The 16630-nt window shown below is 32.9% G+C and overlaps 3 protein-coding genes and 1 long non-coding RNA gene across 4 annotated transcripts; 2 read left to right on the top strand and 2 right to left on the bottom strand.

Annotated features, from left to right (window-relative positions):
• Positions 1 to 325: 325 nt before the first annotated feature.
• Positions 326 to 5301, bottom strand: LOC108320703 (FT-interacting protein 3). Its single transcript, XM_017552216.2, has 2 exons — positions 5049 to 5301; positions 326 to 3635 (listed from the first exon to the last, which is right to left on the bottom strand). Exon 2 carries the CDS (start codon positions 3620 to 3622, stop codon positions 578 to 580), a length of 3045 nt encoding a protein of 1014 aa, XP_017407705.1. The 5' UTR covers positions 3623 to 3635; positions 5049 to 5301; the 3' UTR covers positions 326 to 577.
• Positions 5302 to 9314: 4013 nt separating this feature from the next.
• On the top strand, positions 9315 to 10350 carry LOC128195645 (uncharacterized). Its single transcript, XR_008247388.1, has 3 exons — positions 9315 to 9394; positions 9529 to 9617; positions 10192 to 10350. It is a non-coding gene; the product is annotated as an uncharacterized LOC128195645 (long non-coding RNA).
• Positions 10351 to 10447: 97 nt separating this feature from the next.
• On the top strand, positions 10448 to 11692 carry LOC108320706 (disease resistance protein RGA2). Its single transcript, XM_017552220.2, has one exon. The coding sequence runs from the start codon at positions 10448 to 10450 to the stop codon at positions 11690 to 11692; it is 1245 nt and encodes a 414-aa protein (XP_017407709.2).
• A 3587-nt stretch (positions 11693 to 15279) lies between these two features.
• Positions 15280 to 15816, bottom strand: LOC108320705 (uncharacterized). Its single transcript, XM_017552219.1, has one exon. It carries the CDS (start codon positions 15814 to 15816, stop codon positions 15280 to 15282), a length of 537 nt encoding a protein of 178 aa, XP_017407708.1.
• Between the last annotated feature and the right edge of the window lie 814 nt (positions 15817 to 16630).

Genomic DNA, 16630 nt, shown 5'->3' on the forward strand with positions numbered 1-16630 from the left:
TTTCTTTGGTCTTCACCTGTTACGTATATAGCCATTTGTGATAAGTATACATCTTACTCAAACATCACACTTGCACATTAAATTAAAACAAAATAATCAAAGTTCAACAATTCAATCCGCATAAAAAATGAAGATGCAGTCTCTATGAAAAGTTGGTAAAACATCACACTCCATAGTCCTTTTCACGAAAATTGTAAAAATGAACAAGTGTGTGTTTATTTGTCTATTTAGCCTCTATTGTCCACATTCTAATCATCAGTTTAATTTCTTAACATATCTGATACTTTCTTATTAGATTAAAGTACTGTAGATATATTTTAGACTGTTCATAAATTCTTTACTCAAAATATTCCAATTTTCTTCTTTTTACCTGCCAACAATTTCACTACAAGCATCTGATCTGATGTAATCCTTAATGCAGAACAGAGAAACAATACTATATTTGAATTGTCCACAGCAAGTGTAGATTTGAATCAACAATCATGAGTCAGGGAACAAAAGACTTGCCAAAAGGGCTTACACCAGATTTAAATATTGATGGCAGAAAAAGTTGTTTGCAGAAACCAAGGGTCTATATTTACAGCATTGTATCTGTGAGAGCAGGCAACCTGCGGAAGAAATTGACTGGTGCAGCTGGTGTCTTTTCCCTAAGCTTAGGGTGTCTGATTAGGTAAAGTCCTGATAGAATAAACAGCAATTTTGGTGGTATCACATACAAAACTATGGCAGTCACAAGGCACACCACCATGAATATGGAAGTGGCACGTGGATCCCTCCAATTCAGAAGAGCTTGGACTCTTTCTCCTTGAGTTGCTATCTGTCCAACAACACTTTGAACCCTCCCTGCCAAACTTCTCAATCTGTCATATCTCCAACGCACTATATCTGCACTCTTTGTGGTTGGAAAAGTGTCCATCTCCTCATCAAACTCCTCAGGAGTTGTTATGTCAGCACAAGACATCTTAGCATTCATGTGAGGAGGGAATCTTGCACGGAACCTCCATTTCCACATTCCATACACAAACATGTATAGGAATATTGTCGGTAGAATAAGTTCTGGGAGACACACAAACATTGAGTACAGAATGTGCACCAGCACTGTCACAAAAGAGTTCTTCCATTTGGCAACTTCTCCAAACCAATCTGCAATGTCAAATACGAAGGAAAACACTTCTCTCAGACGGTTGAAGTTGGCCTTACTTCGCCGCATGCTCCATAGGTGAGAGTCTGTGTCTGACATGTACTCAACCACTTCCTTTCTGAGAGGGGGTTCTGCCCTGCCTAATCTAGCTGCCACAATGAGCACAGCCTGAATTCTCAGCTTTTCCTGTTCAATAATGTTAAGGGGCTTTGTATAGTGCATTTTTGGCAAATGGGGTTTGAAATACAAACTCATCATGTTAAACATTGAGTTGCATGAGAAACGTATGGCCAAGTGCACTTCACCATACTTCTTGAGACCAGAGTTTTGCAGCGATAATAGTGGATATTTGTGAGTGTAAACGCGGTCAGTTTCTAGAGTTGAGATCCTTATCCGAACCTTTCCAATCTTAGAATCCTTGTTACCATTTGAAGAATTGTGAATCTGGGCATTATCAAACACCCCCAAGGTTAGAACTGTAGCTGTATCATGAACTTCCCAAGTGTACTGCTCATGGAACTTTGGTTTTAGATTGTTAACAATGGTTCTGGTGCGCACCCATTTACGGCCATACTTTGCCACACAGTATGTATCTGATGTTCCCCTTCCATCCCTAGTTTTGGGTGGTAATAACACATCAACATTCAAAATACCAAGTTCTAAGACACCAATTGCTTTCTTATGAAGCAGCCTTGAGGATGTCATGAGATCACTACTGTAATAAGTTGACTCGTCTAGGACGTGGTATCCACCTTCAAGATAGGCAATGACATGGATTCTGCTGAAGAACTTGTCCTTGTCCTTCTCTGAGTCTTTGTCTTTCCCTTGCTCCTCCATAGCAGATGTCATGGACTTCTCAAGAAGAAACCAACCAATATCCCTTGAGAAATCCTTATCATCAGTGCGCTTATGAACTTTACTTAGAGGAAGAACAAGATTGCCTATAGTCTCATCCTTGTTACCAACGCGATCTTCAACTGTAAAGATCAAAGACTCTTCAAAAGGATATGCAGCAACAAAAAACGCCTCATGATTCCACTGAGGGTTCACGCCCCTTATTGGCTTTGTCTTTGAAATCTGGTTTCCAATTTGTACCTTAACACTGGCATCTGGAAGTTTAGACTTGTCAGATGCAACCAAGTCCTGTGCCTCAACCACTTTGACTCGTACATACCATAATATTGGGGACATATAAACTTTTGATCGAATCTGAGAATAGTTTGATATAGTTCTTCCATCAGGGACGACTACTGCATCAGAATGCCAAGCATCTTGAAAAGACTCGTCAGCTTGTGTGCCTCTCCAAACAGCAAGCATCAACTCCCCTTTCTTTTCTCCCTTTCTGTTTTCAATCCTATACCACTGGGGAGCCAATGGACTATCAGGTGGAATACGTCTAGGAACTTCAAGCATGTCAAACGACACTTTTCCAACAATATCATCAGATATTCGGTCCTTGTCTTTGACTGTAACTTCTATAATAGAGGATTGCTGATTCTCCTCGGCAAAGGCAAACACCTTGTTCCATTCAGGGTTTTGGTTTTTCTCAAAGTGATTGGTAGTTCCTACAAAATTCCCCATCTTGACCTCCACATAGGGGTCAAGGCTACCTGTGATATCCATTGAAGGAAGGTCACGGGCTTTTACAACTCTTACAAAAAGGTATTTCATTGATTCAACAAGGTCATAGCTGCTGGATGTGGCTGGCTTGCTCCCAGGAATGACCCTTCCACCAACAACTTTGCCCCCTCCAAGAGTAGGGCTTGTTTCTTTCACTACAAAGTCTTGTGCACCAGGAACTGATTGAACAACTTTTGGAGGAGCCTGTGAGGATTTCATCGCATGAATCCCAAAGGTTGAACTTGGCTTGGCATCTGCTGCAGGCTTTGACTGCTGCTTTTGTTCATTACTTGATTTTGCAATGTTATGAAACGTGTGCCTCGACTCAGTTTTCTTTCTAGACCTGTTCTTGGGGATTGAGTTTGTAAATGATGCTGGAGGTGGTGTTTGGTCTTGTGCTATATCTCGGACTTTATCGGCAAAGGATTCCACAGCAGGAAGAGGGTTTGAGGCTCTTATAGAAGGGTCATCTGTAACAAAAACCTTCAAACCAATCTCTCCTTTGGAGCGGGAAAAAAGGCTTTTCCTTTCCAGAGGGTAGTGCAAAAGAGCAGCATCAGAATGCGTAACGAATGAGGTTCCAGTGAGCCTGACCTTCCCAAGGAGTATTTTGGAGGCATTGCTTTTGTTGTAGTGGAAGATGCATGCATCAAGAGTGAGGCTCGGTAACTTGCTTGGATCAGTAATGGTGAAGTAAAAGCTTTCATTCCACACAGGACTCAGATCTTTATCCTTAGTTGTTGTCCGAAATCTCTGGCCATCAAAGTGAAGTTCCACAAAAGTACTAGATGAACCTTTCCCATCTTTGGGAACAAGGTCATGAGCATTCACAACTTCTACTCCTAGTTTGAGGTTGTTCATCGCCAATCAGTAGCTGCCAGCAAAAGTCCGACAGAGACAAGATATACAGATTAGTACCGGAGGGAAGAAAAACCAGTTAGCTTCAATATTAATATTATAATGCATCAATCACAAATTAACAGCCTAGTTTTTGTTATTTATCAGGCAGTGCATAGGTAACCAAGTGTCAGATTCAAATTCAGTGGAATGATTGACATAGGCAGGCAGCATGTTGGTTGGATGAAACAGGTAAATGCTCAGAGGAATCATCATGAGTAAACATCCTAATAACATAATGAGAGATGTCCACAAATTACCATAGTTTGACTCATTACATATATATCTATGGAATGCTCAGTTTTCAGTTTTATTTTATTTGGTCTTCTTTTTCTAGCAGTAATAGTTAGAAATCATGTGAAAGCATAAATTACCCCAGTCAATACCCATCTAAGAAGTTGATATCATATCTAAAATAGGAAAGAAAAAACAAGAACTGTGAATTACTGTTAGGAAACTTTCTTTTAACAACTTTTTTTCACAATTTTTTTACAACTGCTTTTGTGGCAGCATGTGATTGTTCTGTTTCAAATACATGTTCTGTTTCAAATACATGACCAATAAAACAGTAATACGTAATCCATGGTAAAAAAAGTTGTTAAAATAGTTTTTCCAATCATAAATAGTAAGCAAATATGGAAAGACATAACAAAAGAAGGAAAGGAAAATTGTCGTGAAAAACAAGTAAACTTAATAGAGGACATTAAAGCAGGGAAGATTATGAAAGTATCAACCAAATAATCCCTCAACTGTCTTCTTCGCGATCAAAAAACAATATCAGAATAAAAAATAACCCTTTTGTTTTATACTTATTACAGAACACTAAAAGGCGCAGACTCCTTGTGTGTTGACCTGATTACAGGAGATTGAGACAAAAAGCTTCAGGTTACATGAAGCAAAAGAAAAACATTCAAAAGATTCTTGAACTCCAAGCATGGAACTAAACTAGTCCCTTGTGTTCTACTCTAGTTTAAGCCTTCTAACTGAAAACAAACACCCAAAAAAATTTACAAAACTGAAATTAAAATAAAAGTCAAAAGTATCAGTGAAGTAGGTTCTTTAATGAAGAGCGAAAAACTTCCATTGAACCTTTGCAAAACAAAAACAAAAACTGTCGTACACATTTTATGCAAACACGGAAAGCTTTGACTACTCTCTCAATGACCAACAATCCCACTCCTTAACATCGAAAAGCTCAAACTTTTTTGTTTCTCACATTTATATTCCTTCTGATACAGTCTTATTCGAGACATGATCAGATACTAAAAGCGGATACTTTCTCGAAAAGATTCAAGCTTTGAAGACTATATACTCTCACCAGACACAAAATCCAATTAGAAATCAGCAAAATGTTCCACACACTGAGAATGAAAAACGGAAAGAAACGCACCTGGGAGTTTTAAGTAAGAGCTGAAAGAAGAAGAGGAAGAAAAATAAGGCTTTTGAGTGGTTGGAAAAAACAGAGAGATGAAGGCAGAGACTTAAAAAACAAGGAAAAGGCTAAGGAAGCGACTTCTGGGATGGTTCGCACGTTAAATGGAGAAATTCGTTGAAAACGAGTGAAATTGGAAACATGGACCAGGCAATTGAATTTGTCTAATGTCTTTTATATTTGCTGGGAAAGAGAAAGAGAGAGAAGGCAGTTGTAAGAACTGTCGTCTGTTTCAGTTTGTTCTGTTGTTTAAGACAACCTTCTTCGTTTCAGTTTCTCTCTCCCAACCCCTCTCTTACACGTGTCCAAGTTATTACTGTTATTTCTATTTCTTCTTATCGCTGTTATTACTATTTCTTCTTATTTTATATTCACAATAAATAAATAGCAATATACTTCAAACCAAAATTATATTTTTTAAATTATACGATTGTGATCTAGATAAAAATAATTCTATAATTTTATCCCTAAAATATCTAAAATTGACGTTTACTTTTACGTAATAATTTTATTGGCGATTATATGGTGACTTCAACATTGCCTTTATTTTATCTTAAAACATATAAAACTAGTAATGGTGGTTAAATAAAATATAGTGGGCGGTTTGTAATACATGTAATTATAATATCAAAAATATGAGTAATTTGGAATATATTATGCCATTAAAATATGTGTAGTTATTTTTAGTATTTACATAATCTATTTTTTTTTTGTAATTTTAAAATGTAATTATAGGTAGAGTAGAAATATATTGTTACAAATATATAATTTTATTTTCCTTTTTTACTAAAAAAGATATTTTGTTTCCTTAATGCAAAAATCTATTCCTTACACTATCCTTAACTAGTTATATGCTTTTAACATAAAATCAAATGAGTATTTCATGTTCTATTAATCCTTATTCTTATTCTTATACATGACAAATGAAATAAATTTAGATCTTCAAAGTAAATATTTTTTATCTACATTTTAAAGAAACAAATCAAAATAAAAAATTACAATATGATCAAAAACAAAATTTATTTATTTTATAAAAAATAACATTAGTTTCCAATTCTTGTGAGGTGAAAAAAGAGAAACATTGCAAGAACCAAAACTAAAATTCAAAATATATTCGAGCATTGTATAAAAATTATTTTGAAATTAATGAAATAAAATATTTTTTTAATAACTTTTGAATTTATTAATGATATAAAAATATAACATTACATTATCTCTTTCATGTTGACTCTTTATAATCATAGCTATTGTTTTTGTGTGGTTTATCATAAGTTTTTTGTTTAATCTTCTTTGTATTATATTCATACTTGTTAAAGTTAATCCTTTTATATATATATATATATATATATATATATATATATATATATATATATATATATATATATATATATATATATATATATATATATATATATATATATATATATATATATATTATTAGGGATGAAGTTAGAAAGAGTGATATAATAAGAGATGGTCAGAGATAATCTTCTTGGGAAGGTGGATAATGGATTATATTTAGAGAATATTGAATTTAAAAAATAAACATTAATTTGAAGTTGCTTTCATACGTTTGTCTTTATATAGAAAATAATAGTAATATACCATATATAGGATCAATTTCATGTTGATTTGATCGAAATTGAATTTAAGTTTGCTGTTTTGTGCTCAAGTTTTTTGATGAAGGATTGTTAAAATGAAAACTTCTACGAAGAAATTGATTAAGTTTTTTGTTTAGAGAATAACTATTACTAAAATCAATAATTACTTGTATTAGTATAATAATAAAAAAATAATAAATTAACTCAAAATGAGTTGAAATTTCGTATAAATAGCATACACATGATTTCCCTTCAAAAGTTTACAACAAGAAATATATAAATTACTTTTACAATAATATCTTTTTTAATCTCTTATCCAATCACATCACGTTTTTTTTAAACCATTTTTCTTACTATACTTGTTCGTTGGTTTTGTAATTACATAAAAAAAAATAAACGACCTTGTAAATATTCTTACAATATTTTATTCTTGCTAGTCAAATTTTCACGGAAAATATGTTTTTTTTTCTAGTTTGAAATCTGTAATTACATCCTTTTCTTTTATGACATTTTCTAGCCTTATCAAATAAAAATTCAAATTGTGTATTTAATTTCTTAAATAAATTTCAGATTCAAATCTTGTATATAGAAAAGTCTATATTTAAAGAGTTAAGGAACTATCTCCATTATAAATATACTTGACCTAAAAATAGTAATACTGCGTACCATTAAAACTTTGCAAATTTATAATATATATTGCTCAAGTCTCTTCTTCTTCCTCTTTTTCATTATATCCGGAAATAAACATATTCTAAAACATTAATTAGGAATAAAAATATTTATTTTACAAAAAAAAAACGATTTTGTAAGACATTTTTTCGAAATTTCGAATAATATCCCAAAACCATATTTTCTAATAGAAAAATTACTTATTTATTTTATAATCGACGTCCTTATAAAACTTTTGTAAACAATAATTACGTGTACACACACACACTTATATATATATATATATATATATATATATATATATATATATTATAAACTATAATATAAGTTAGGTATGATATTTTCAATGGTGCTAAATGAAAAGTCAAAGTAAACCCTAAGTTTTATTGTTTTGTCCCTTGGGTTGTCTGATATAAGACCATATAAACCAAAGACAACAATTTCCTTTAATAGTCTCCGGATTTAATTTAAAGAAAAATAAATAAAGATAATGTTATTTCGTTAAGTCATGAAAGATCTTAAAAAAATAATGAATTGAAAACGATGAAAAGAAGAAGATTGATGTGGCTTTTGTCTCTAAGTAATTAAACAAAGACTTAAGCAAAATACTGCTAGTCTTGCTTCTCTTTTTCAGAGTTGATTTTAGTTTTTCTTTAACCCTTATGAACACTAAAAACTTAAAATAATATTCAATTTACCTTTCATATTATAAGCTTGGCATCTTACTATTTTCTTCACTCACTTTGACGTTACATGCTGCATGGTATGCAAGAATCATTGGTCAATGACAACTATATATATAATTTCAATTTTTAAATCGTATACTTCATCCATTTTAATGTGTAATCTCAGTTTTTTTCCTCCACAAGGTACATAAAATATATAGTACAATAAAAACTTGATAATATTGACTCAAATCATTGCTGCAATTTGTTATGGATAAATGTTGTATGAATAGAAAATGTCACAAAAGCCAGTTGTGTGCAACTTACAAACTTATTAAATCAATGTCTACACTCTGGAGAAAAATATGCAATTTTTTTTTGTGAAAATGATGACATCAATATGATAAATAATGAATTTCAAAATTGATCTATAGTAGGCTGAGGTTTTCATAACCTATATAAATATAATATCCCTCTTGGGAAAAAATTGGTTAACAAGCGGAAAGTTATTTGGATTAAGAAAAACATAGTGTAAATAAATAAAAGAAAAGTTTGTAAGTGATTTAATAAGTTTGATAACATTGTAATATTATAATTTTGTCTTTATGGTTAAAATTAATTTAAAATAGAGACTAGTTTAGAAAAAAAAAATAGTAAATTATTAAAATCTTGGCAGTTAATTTTAGATATTAGACTCCAATTAAAAAAAACTATAATTTTTAAAATTAAAAACTATTTTAAATATTAATAATTTTTAATTTATAAAAGAGAAATGCTTACACTTAATAAACTTAATAAACGGAGATGAAGAGGGCCCATGAACCCCAATAAGAATGCGTGGGCTACACTCTACAATCACAAGCTCTTGTTCCTGCACTTAGTAGTGGGTTATGTTGGAAGTTCCACATCGATTAAGGTTAATTCATAGTTTATAAGTGGATGTAAACCTTATTCTATAAGCTGGTTTTGTGGGGTTGAATTAAACTTAAACTTTATTTCTTAACATGATATTAGAGTCATGATTAGAACCTATCCGTTTGCTGAGTTATCTTCAAAGTCACTAATCAAAATCTTTATATCCAAAGCATAACAAATATTTTAGACTGTCTCTTTTATGAAAAGAACGAAGCTTGAAGAAACATACTTTGTTTTTTGGATCACTAAACTCAGAATGTGCAGTCCCTCCATATCAAGTATACTTTCCTTCAAAACTATCTTTAATTATTTTAGGTTATATTTTAACTATTTAAAGCATCTAACAATCTGATGAGCTTGTTCTAACCGCGATCTTCCACAACATTTTGCAGATGTTTTCCCCAATTTCTGTGCTAAAATAGGATCCTTCTCTTCAAATTCCTCCTGGTGTGAGGTAAATGTACCTCAACTTCTCTTTTGTTGCTTTATGATTGATTATTATAATTTCTTAATGTCCATTTTTCAATCATATGACTAGCTTCGATTGCACTTTTTCTAAAGCTAGATTTTTGTTGTTGTGAGTAGCAGGGTGTAACTGAAAAGAGTTGGACGAGATTATCTCTTTGACTGAATACATTCCTACATCTAGCTTTTCTTTGGACCCAATTCTTTCAGAGGTTCAAATCCATTTTGTTATTGAAATTAATTAGAAATAATAATGTTTTGTGCGATGATGCTTCTAAAGATTTTTATATCATTTGTTACTCCATACACCTATTGTCAGATCTTAGAGTTCAAACTTTCTACTGTTGTATATCCTTTGAATTAAATAATTTTGAGCGTATAATTTATGTTGTTTTATTTGTAGAGAAAGATTGATCTGAGTTTTATTTAGCTTATTTATATTATGTTTTACAGTATTCATCAAGAATGTTGTTTATTCATCTTGATGATACTCTTATAAGCTTGATCTTTTATATAGCTTAGCAATGAAAACTATAGTTGGTTCATGCATGATGTATAATCTACCAGCAAGTTTTATACTCATGCTCGCTTTTTATTTTATTGACATTATTCGAAAGAGTCTAGCATATCTCCAGAACGTGTTTGCTATTGTAATTGTTGTTTTCTATTTTTTTTTTCATACTTGTCTTCGCCTCTAAAGAGGTAGGTGTGAGTGTATAGATACACAGAAAAAAAAATCGAAGTAGGAAAAATTGGGTGACATTGTGTATATTGGTTTGTTTGCAGTAAAATGTCAATTCGAACAAACAAGATGAAAGCCATAGGTGTGTTGATGAAGCAGTTGACGACATCAAGGAGGAAATTCCATGAAAGAGGAAGAGATGAATCGTTTGATGGGGAGTTGGAGAAGTTGCGGTTGGTTCTGAACAATATAAAGGATGTGTTTGTGGAAGTGAAGAAGAATGAAGAAAAACTGCTTGACACATTGACAGAGGTGTATAACCATCTTCACAGGTTAGACCGTAAGAAGCTGGATGAAGACATGGAGGGCATTTGCAAGAGTATCAAAGATTCTGCTCTCACGTTGCTCCCAACTCTTGTTTTCGATGAGTCATCTGTGGAGGAGGATCACAAGGGTGGAAAAATATTTGCCTTACTAAAAAAATTGGTGCAACTCCAACCGAAGAGGCGCTGGACTCTAGAAGATTTTAACTTGCAAGACGATTTATTAAAAGCTTGCTTGTTGTCTCTCTCAGTTTTCCCTGAGAACGCTGTCATAAGGAAAAGAAATGCAATTAATTTGTGGATCGGAAAGAGTTTGATTAAAAATACGAAGGAGAAAACAGCGGAGGAATTGGGTGAGATTGTGGTTGATAATCTTTTGAAATTGAAGGTGATTGCACACTATGGTAATAGAAAGGATCCCCTTGTCAAAAAATTTCAAATTCTTCCTGACATCCGTCATGGAGCTTTTTATCCGCAAATTAAAGCAGATGGGTTAGAGCTTGAGCAAAAAAGAGTTAAACTAGGTGATCGGTATTTTGGTCACACTATACGTACTGTTTTTAATATTGGTTCAAGTTACCTAAATTTTAAACCGCAATGGGTCACCGATGAATTGAAAGATTTAGAGGTGCTTCAACTAGGACGTTGGCAAGATTCAGCTTTGCATCACATTGAAGTTGGGAGTCAAGAATTCTTGAAAGAGTTGAGATATTTAAAGAAGTTGAAATATCTGAGTCTTCGTGGGATTTCGAACATATTCGAGCTGCCATCCTCCATTGGTGAACTTGAGAGTCTAATAATTCTTGATCTGAAGGCATGTCATAATTTGGAAAGACTACCAAATGATATTTCATCAATGAAAAGTCTGACACATCTGATTATGTCTGACTGTTGCTTGCTGGAGGGAATGCCAAAGGGGATTGAGAAGCTCACTAATCTCCAAGTACTCAGAGGATTTTTAATAACTGCTTATGAAAAGACTCCTTGCACAATATCAGATCTTGCTTATAATTTGACAAATTTAAGGCGACTCAGCATACGTATTGGAAGTGAGGCCGTGATATGGGGTGGGGAGTTCCGAAGTTTGCAAAATTTTCCATCACTAAAGCATCTCAAAATATCTTGGAGTGTGTCTGACCCAAGGTATGCTAAAATTGGTATCCATTTGCCAGTAAGTTTGAAAAAGTTGCATCTTGAATGTTTTCCTGGAAAGAGTCTTCTAGGATGTTTTCCAATGTCCATTAGAAGATCACATATACTAGCACGTGAGCTAAATATATAACTGGAGGAAAACTGGAATGTATGGATGACATTATTTTAGATTGTGTGGAAATATTGCGTCTGAAGTATCTTAAGCAATTGAATGTCTACCTACATGATTTGAAGATTTGGATTCCTAGTCTGAAATATCTAGAAATTAAACAAATCTCAAACCATTCATATATTGAGCGTGAATTTGAATATGATGCTCATTGGGAAAGAGAATGGAGTTGATGTGGTAAAATGTTGTGTATACTTATATTGTTCTCTCAATCATTGTTATTTATATAATGTTATTCCCAAAAGTCTACACTATGCTATATATAACTAGAGTGAGCAAAAGTTGTAAAAATAAGGAATCAATAAATATCTATCTATCACTCTATTATATATATATATATATATATATATATATATATATATATATATATATATATATATATATATATATATATATATATATATATATACGTGTGTGTGTGTGTTTACATATATAATTTTATGAAAAAGCATATACACAGTAAGTTTTGATAAAAAGTATGGTATCTATGGATAAGTTAGATACATTCTTAATTATATTTTATTATATATATATATATATATAATAGAAAAGGAGAGTTATATTTATGCATTATATTATAAAAATAAAAATAAATTAAAATTATTGTAAGGAAATATTTTCAACATAATATTATATGGATATTTATATAACAAATTTGTATATTATGTAATTTTGTATATATTTCATTTTATAAATGAAATAGCATAGTAGAATTAAATTAATTAAAAAACAAGTTAAATAATTAAAATAAAATAAAATTGGATGACACATAATAGTAATTAGTAAAGTTCGGTAAACAGTGTTAAAATTCAAATATATAGTGAAAATAATTGGGTAAAGTAAATTTTACGTCATTATTAAAAATTAAAAAATTAGGATACATAAGAAAATTAAATGATGGAAAAAAATAGGTGGTTTTATTTTTCATGACAGTTTTAATGTTGAGAACTGAACTTTAGTCAACTTTACGAGATGAAAGAATAAGTGATAATATTGGAATTAATTATTATGTTGAAACTGTTAATGTTTTAGGCTTTCAGTACTTTAATGAATTTGGAAAGAGTGTAACATCCCAAAAATTCACACTTTAAAAATTCAAAATTTAAATATTGTAATAATAATACATTTACGGTAACACCCCGTAATCTCACACTTAAATCTATACATATGTTTTAAGCTCAGATTTAACTGCAAATATAAAATTAAATCCTTCTAATTGTTCTTACATTTCTTTCTTCATTTGCACGGGATCACGCAACAATCCTCCATCTGCTCCCGTATAACGAATTATACGATTATCGCACAGATAAGATTTTTCGGCACAAACAAACAAGTAAGGGTGAGCTAACATGCAACACATCATTTATAAAACATGCATAATTGCTTTGATATAAACATCATCTAATATTTATGTCAGACATCCTCATACCATCATACCACAATTCCTATAAGACACTTATCCCACCATCCCCAATAAACGTCACAATACCCAATAGACACTCATCCGGATGATACGTTGATGAGCGGTCACGGGAGGTTATGCACTTGTGATGACTTCTACTTTTTCTTACAAATACACTTCCAAAATACTTCATACCATTCACAAGGTTAGTCCCCTCACTATGTCCAAAACCGGCACATAGACCAGGACCTTCTGCTCCTCTCACCACATAATTCATCCTTCTCTACTTGAGATTGGATGATTATTAGAGTATCAGGATAACCTCCGACTACAGGACCCTCAACATCAACATATACACTAATACCATAACATTACAGAATCTCTCCATGAGATTCATATCATACTCATATTCTTCAACTCACATTATACCATTACAAAATCTCCCCATAATACTCATATCATGATCAGATGCATAAATTCAATTGCAATATAATAAAATACAATCATCACAATTATAATTCATAATTTCATATTTACCACAATAACATGAATTCATCAGACATTTCCATTCCAACAAGATATATTGCACAATAATTTAACAGTGCAAAATCTGTTAATAGGATTTAAGTTAAAAACTTGTCGAGTAGACTTCTAGGAAAGAGAGGTACGTCACGATGGATAACTTAAGCACCAAGTCTTTCCTTAGGCAAAGTGTTCCTCAACTAGTTTTTAACAAATTTCTTATTTACAAATTCAAAACAACATCATATAAAATTTACACCGAATTTCAATATAGAAAAAAAAACAGAGATTAAGCAATATTGAGATCCCTGAGAAGATACGAAATTAATATCTCTAAATCTGCAACTCCGATTTCCAATCCGAACGGTCAAAATAATTCAATATGTCTTAAAAACTACATATTAAAATTTCAGGTGAATCCAACGGTTAACTAGATAGATATTGAGGTTTTACCGAGGTAACCCAGGTGCAGAATTTTAAGTGGTTTTAGGTTATACTCAAAATGCGGAACTAATTTCTCTAAGCACAGACATCTAATTACAAATCTGAACGGTCAAGATGACTTAATATATCTTTTGAACTAGATACTAAAGCTTGGGCTCAATCTAACGGTTAAATTAGTCATAATGGATATTTTACCGAGAAGACTCAGTAACAAAACTGCAGGGGTAATTAATTTACTCAAACATGCAGGATTTATTTCTCTACGTACAGACTTCCAATTACAAATCCGAACGGTCAAAGTGGAGTAATATATCTTAGGGAGCATATAGTAAATTTTAAGGTTTATCTAACGGTTAAATAGGTCAGGAGCGAGAGTTTACCGAGAGGACTCAGTAACAAAACTGCAGGGTGATTAATTTACTCAAACATGCTGATTTGTTTCTCCAAGTACAAAATTCCAACTACAAATCCCAACGGTCAAAATGTAGTAATATATCTTTGGGACCATATATTAAATTTTCAGGTTGATCTAACGGTTAAATAGGTTAGAATCTATATTTTGCCGAGAGGACTCAGTAACAAAATTGCAGGGGTAATTACTCGAACATGCAGAATTTATTTCTCTAAGTACAGACTTCCAATTAAAAATCCGAACGGTCAAAGTGTGGTAATAGATCTTAGGGGGCATATATTAAATTTTCATGTTGATCTAACGGGTAAATAGGTCAGGATCTAGATTTTACCGAGAGGACTCAGTAACAAAACTACAATTTCAACCCAAACAATATAGTAACACATAGATCAGCACATGTAATGTTCATACAACCCATAGAAAAGGACCTAGCTCCCCTTACCTGGTTTTCTCCAAGCACAACTATCATACAACCAATAACTCACGCTGCCCCGATCGGAACGACGAAAACGTTCGGTTGAAATGAAGCCCTCAACTCCGGGAACGCCTTGGTAGCACCAGAATTGAATTCCTATGGTTCAAGGTGCTGGAAATCTAGAGAGAAGTCAGAGGAAGTATGTGTTGAAGTTTTAGAGAGAGGAAGTGGTTTTGGAAAAAATGAAACTCTCTCCCTAGGTCATCACATTCTCCCTAACAACAAAAATTTTCGTCCCCGAAAATTGAACTTACCAGTGAATAGGTGAGGATATGACTCTCTCATTTCTTCCTCTAACTCCAGTTAGAGTCGTTTGTTATACCATTCCAGATGACCTTGACTCGTTTGATAGTTCTTTCTCTAAGTTGTTTGTTTTGGCTCTCCTCAATCCTTACTGGTTGCGCTTCAACTGAAAAATCCTCTCTGACTTGCACATTCTCAACTTCAAGCACATGAGAAGGATCGGATACGTATTTTCTCAATTGATATACATGGAACACCGGATGCAAGTTTGCTAACCGGGGTGACATGACTATCTCATAAGCTACCGGTCTTATACGTCGTAGGATCTGATACGGACCAAGATACCTAGGAGATAGTTTCCTAGCACGAATGACTCTTCCTACACCAGTAGTAGGAGTCACTCGAAGGAACACATGATCCCCAACGGCAAACTCCAACGGTTTCCGCCTCCGATCAGCATAAGACTTTTGCCTATTCTGAGATGCCCGCATCCTCTCTTGTATAAGCTTCACTTTTCTGTAGTCTGCTAAACTATCTCTGGTCCCGTCAACACTGCTTCTTCCTCCTAAAGCCAACTGATGAATCATTATTTTCTTCACTGCACTTAGTTTATTGTGCTAGATTTAATCACGGAATTGTGCTTAATTGTCCAGTATTTTCCTATTTTACTGAATTGAGCTTAATCCGATTAGAAATTCTTATTTTACTTATTTTGAATTATCTGAGCTAATTATTTGTATGAGTAATTTGAGAGAAAATTTTGGATAATATTTTGGGACTTCAAAAGTGAAATTTCTCATAAATTACAATTTAAACTAAAATGAGAAATTGAAAATTTATTTAATTATGTGTTCGAAGATGGCTTGAGAAGATGTGAATTTCATATTCTTTTAAAAAGAAAGCAGCACCGTGCATTTAATTGCTTAGGAGGAGGTGATTTTATTTTGAAAAAGAAAATGATTACGTGAAAGAGAAAGCAAGCACTAAGCAATTCTTTTCTTGAATTTTAAATAATCATTTAGCTTATAACATCACACCAGCCGTGCATGCATTCCACATGTTATACTATTTAATATTCATTTTTTTTGCTAGGAGACAAAGAGGTGGCAGCCATATTTCCTTTCTTTAATATTTTTAGTGAAGATGACAGGGAAAGTTTGGAGAAAAGAGGGACGGTCCAGGGGAATCATGTCAAGTATTTTTGTAGAAGCACTATCATTGGCTTGGCAGCTGGCCGCCACCCTCGCGGAACTTGGGGAACACCTTTCAAGTCTTATTTCCAATTTATAAAGCAGCAAAGCTTCAACATGGTCCATGAGCAATTAAAGAGGAGCATGGGATGCACATGGATAGCTGCACACGGTTAAGTGGAGGCATGGTTTACTTTGGAAACTGGCTGGA

This window comes from Vigna angularis, chromosome 2, assembly GCF_016808095.1.
Source record: "Vigna angularis cultivar LongXiaoDou No.4 chromosome 2, ASM1680809v1, whole genome shotgun sequence".
Lineage (NCBI taxonomy): Eukaryota > Viridiplantae > Streptophyta > Magnoliopsida > Fabales > Fabaceae > Vigna > Vigna angularis.

Bases quoted from the DNA above. Each gene is read 5' to 3' on its own strand.
- LOC108320703 (XM_017552216.2), bottom strand. From the start codon at position 3,622: ATGAACAACCTCAAACTAGGAGTAGAAGTTGTGAATGCTCATGACCTT.
- LOC108320705 (XM_017552219.1), bottom strand. From the start codon at position 15,816: ATGATTCATCAGTTGGCTTTAGGAGGAAGAAGCAGTGTTGACGGGACC.
- LOC108320706 (XM_017552220.2), top strand. From the start codon at position 10,448: ATGGAGGGCATTTGCAAGAGTATCAAAGATTCTGCTCTCACGTTGCTC.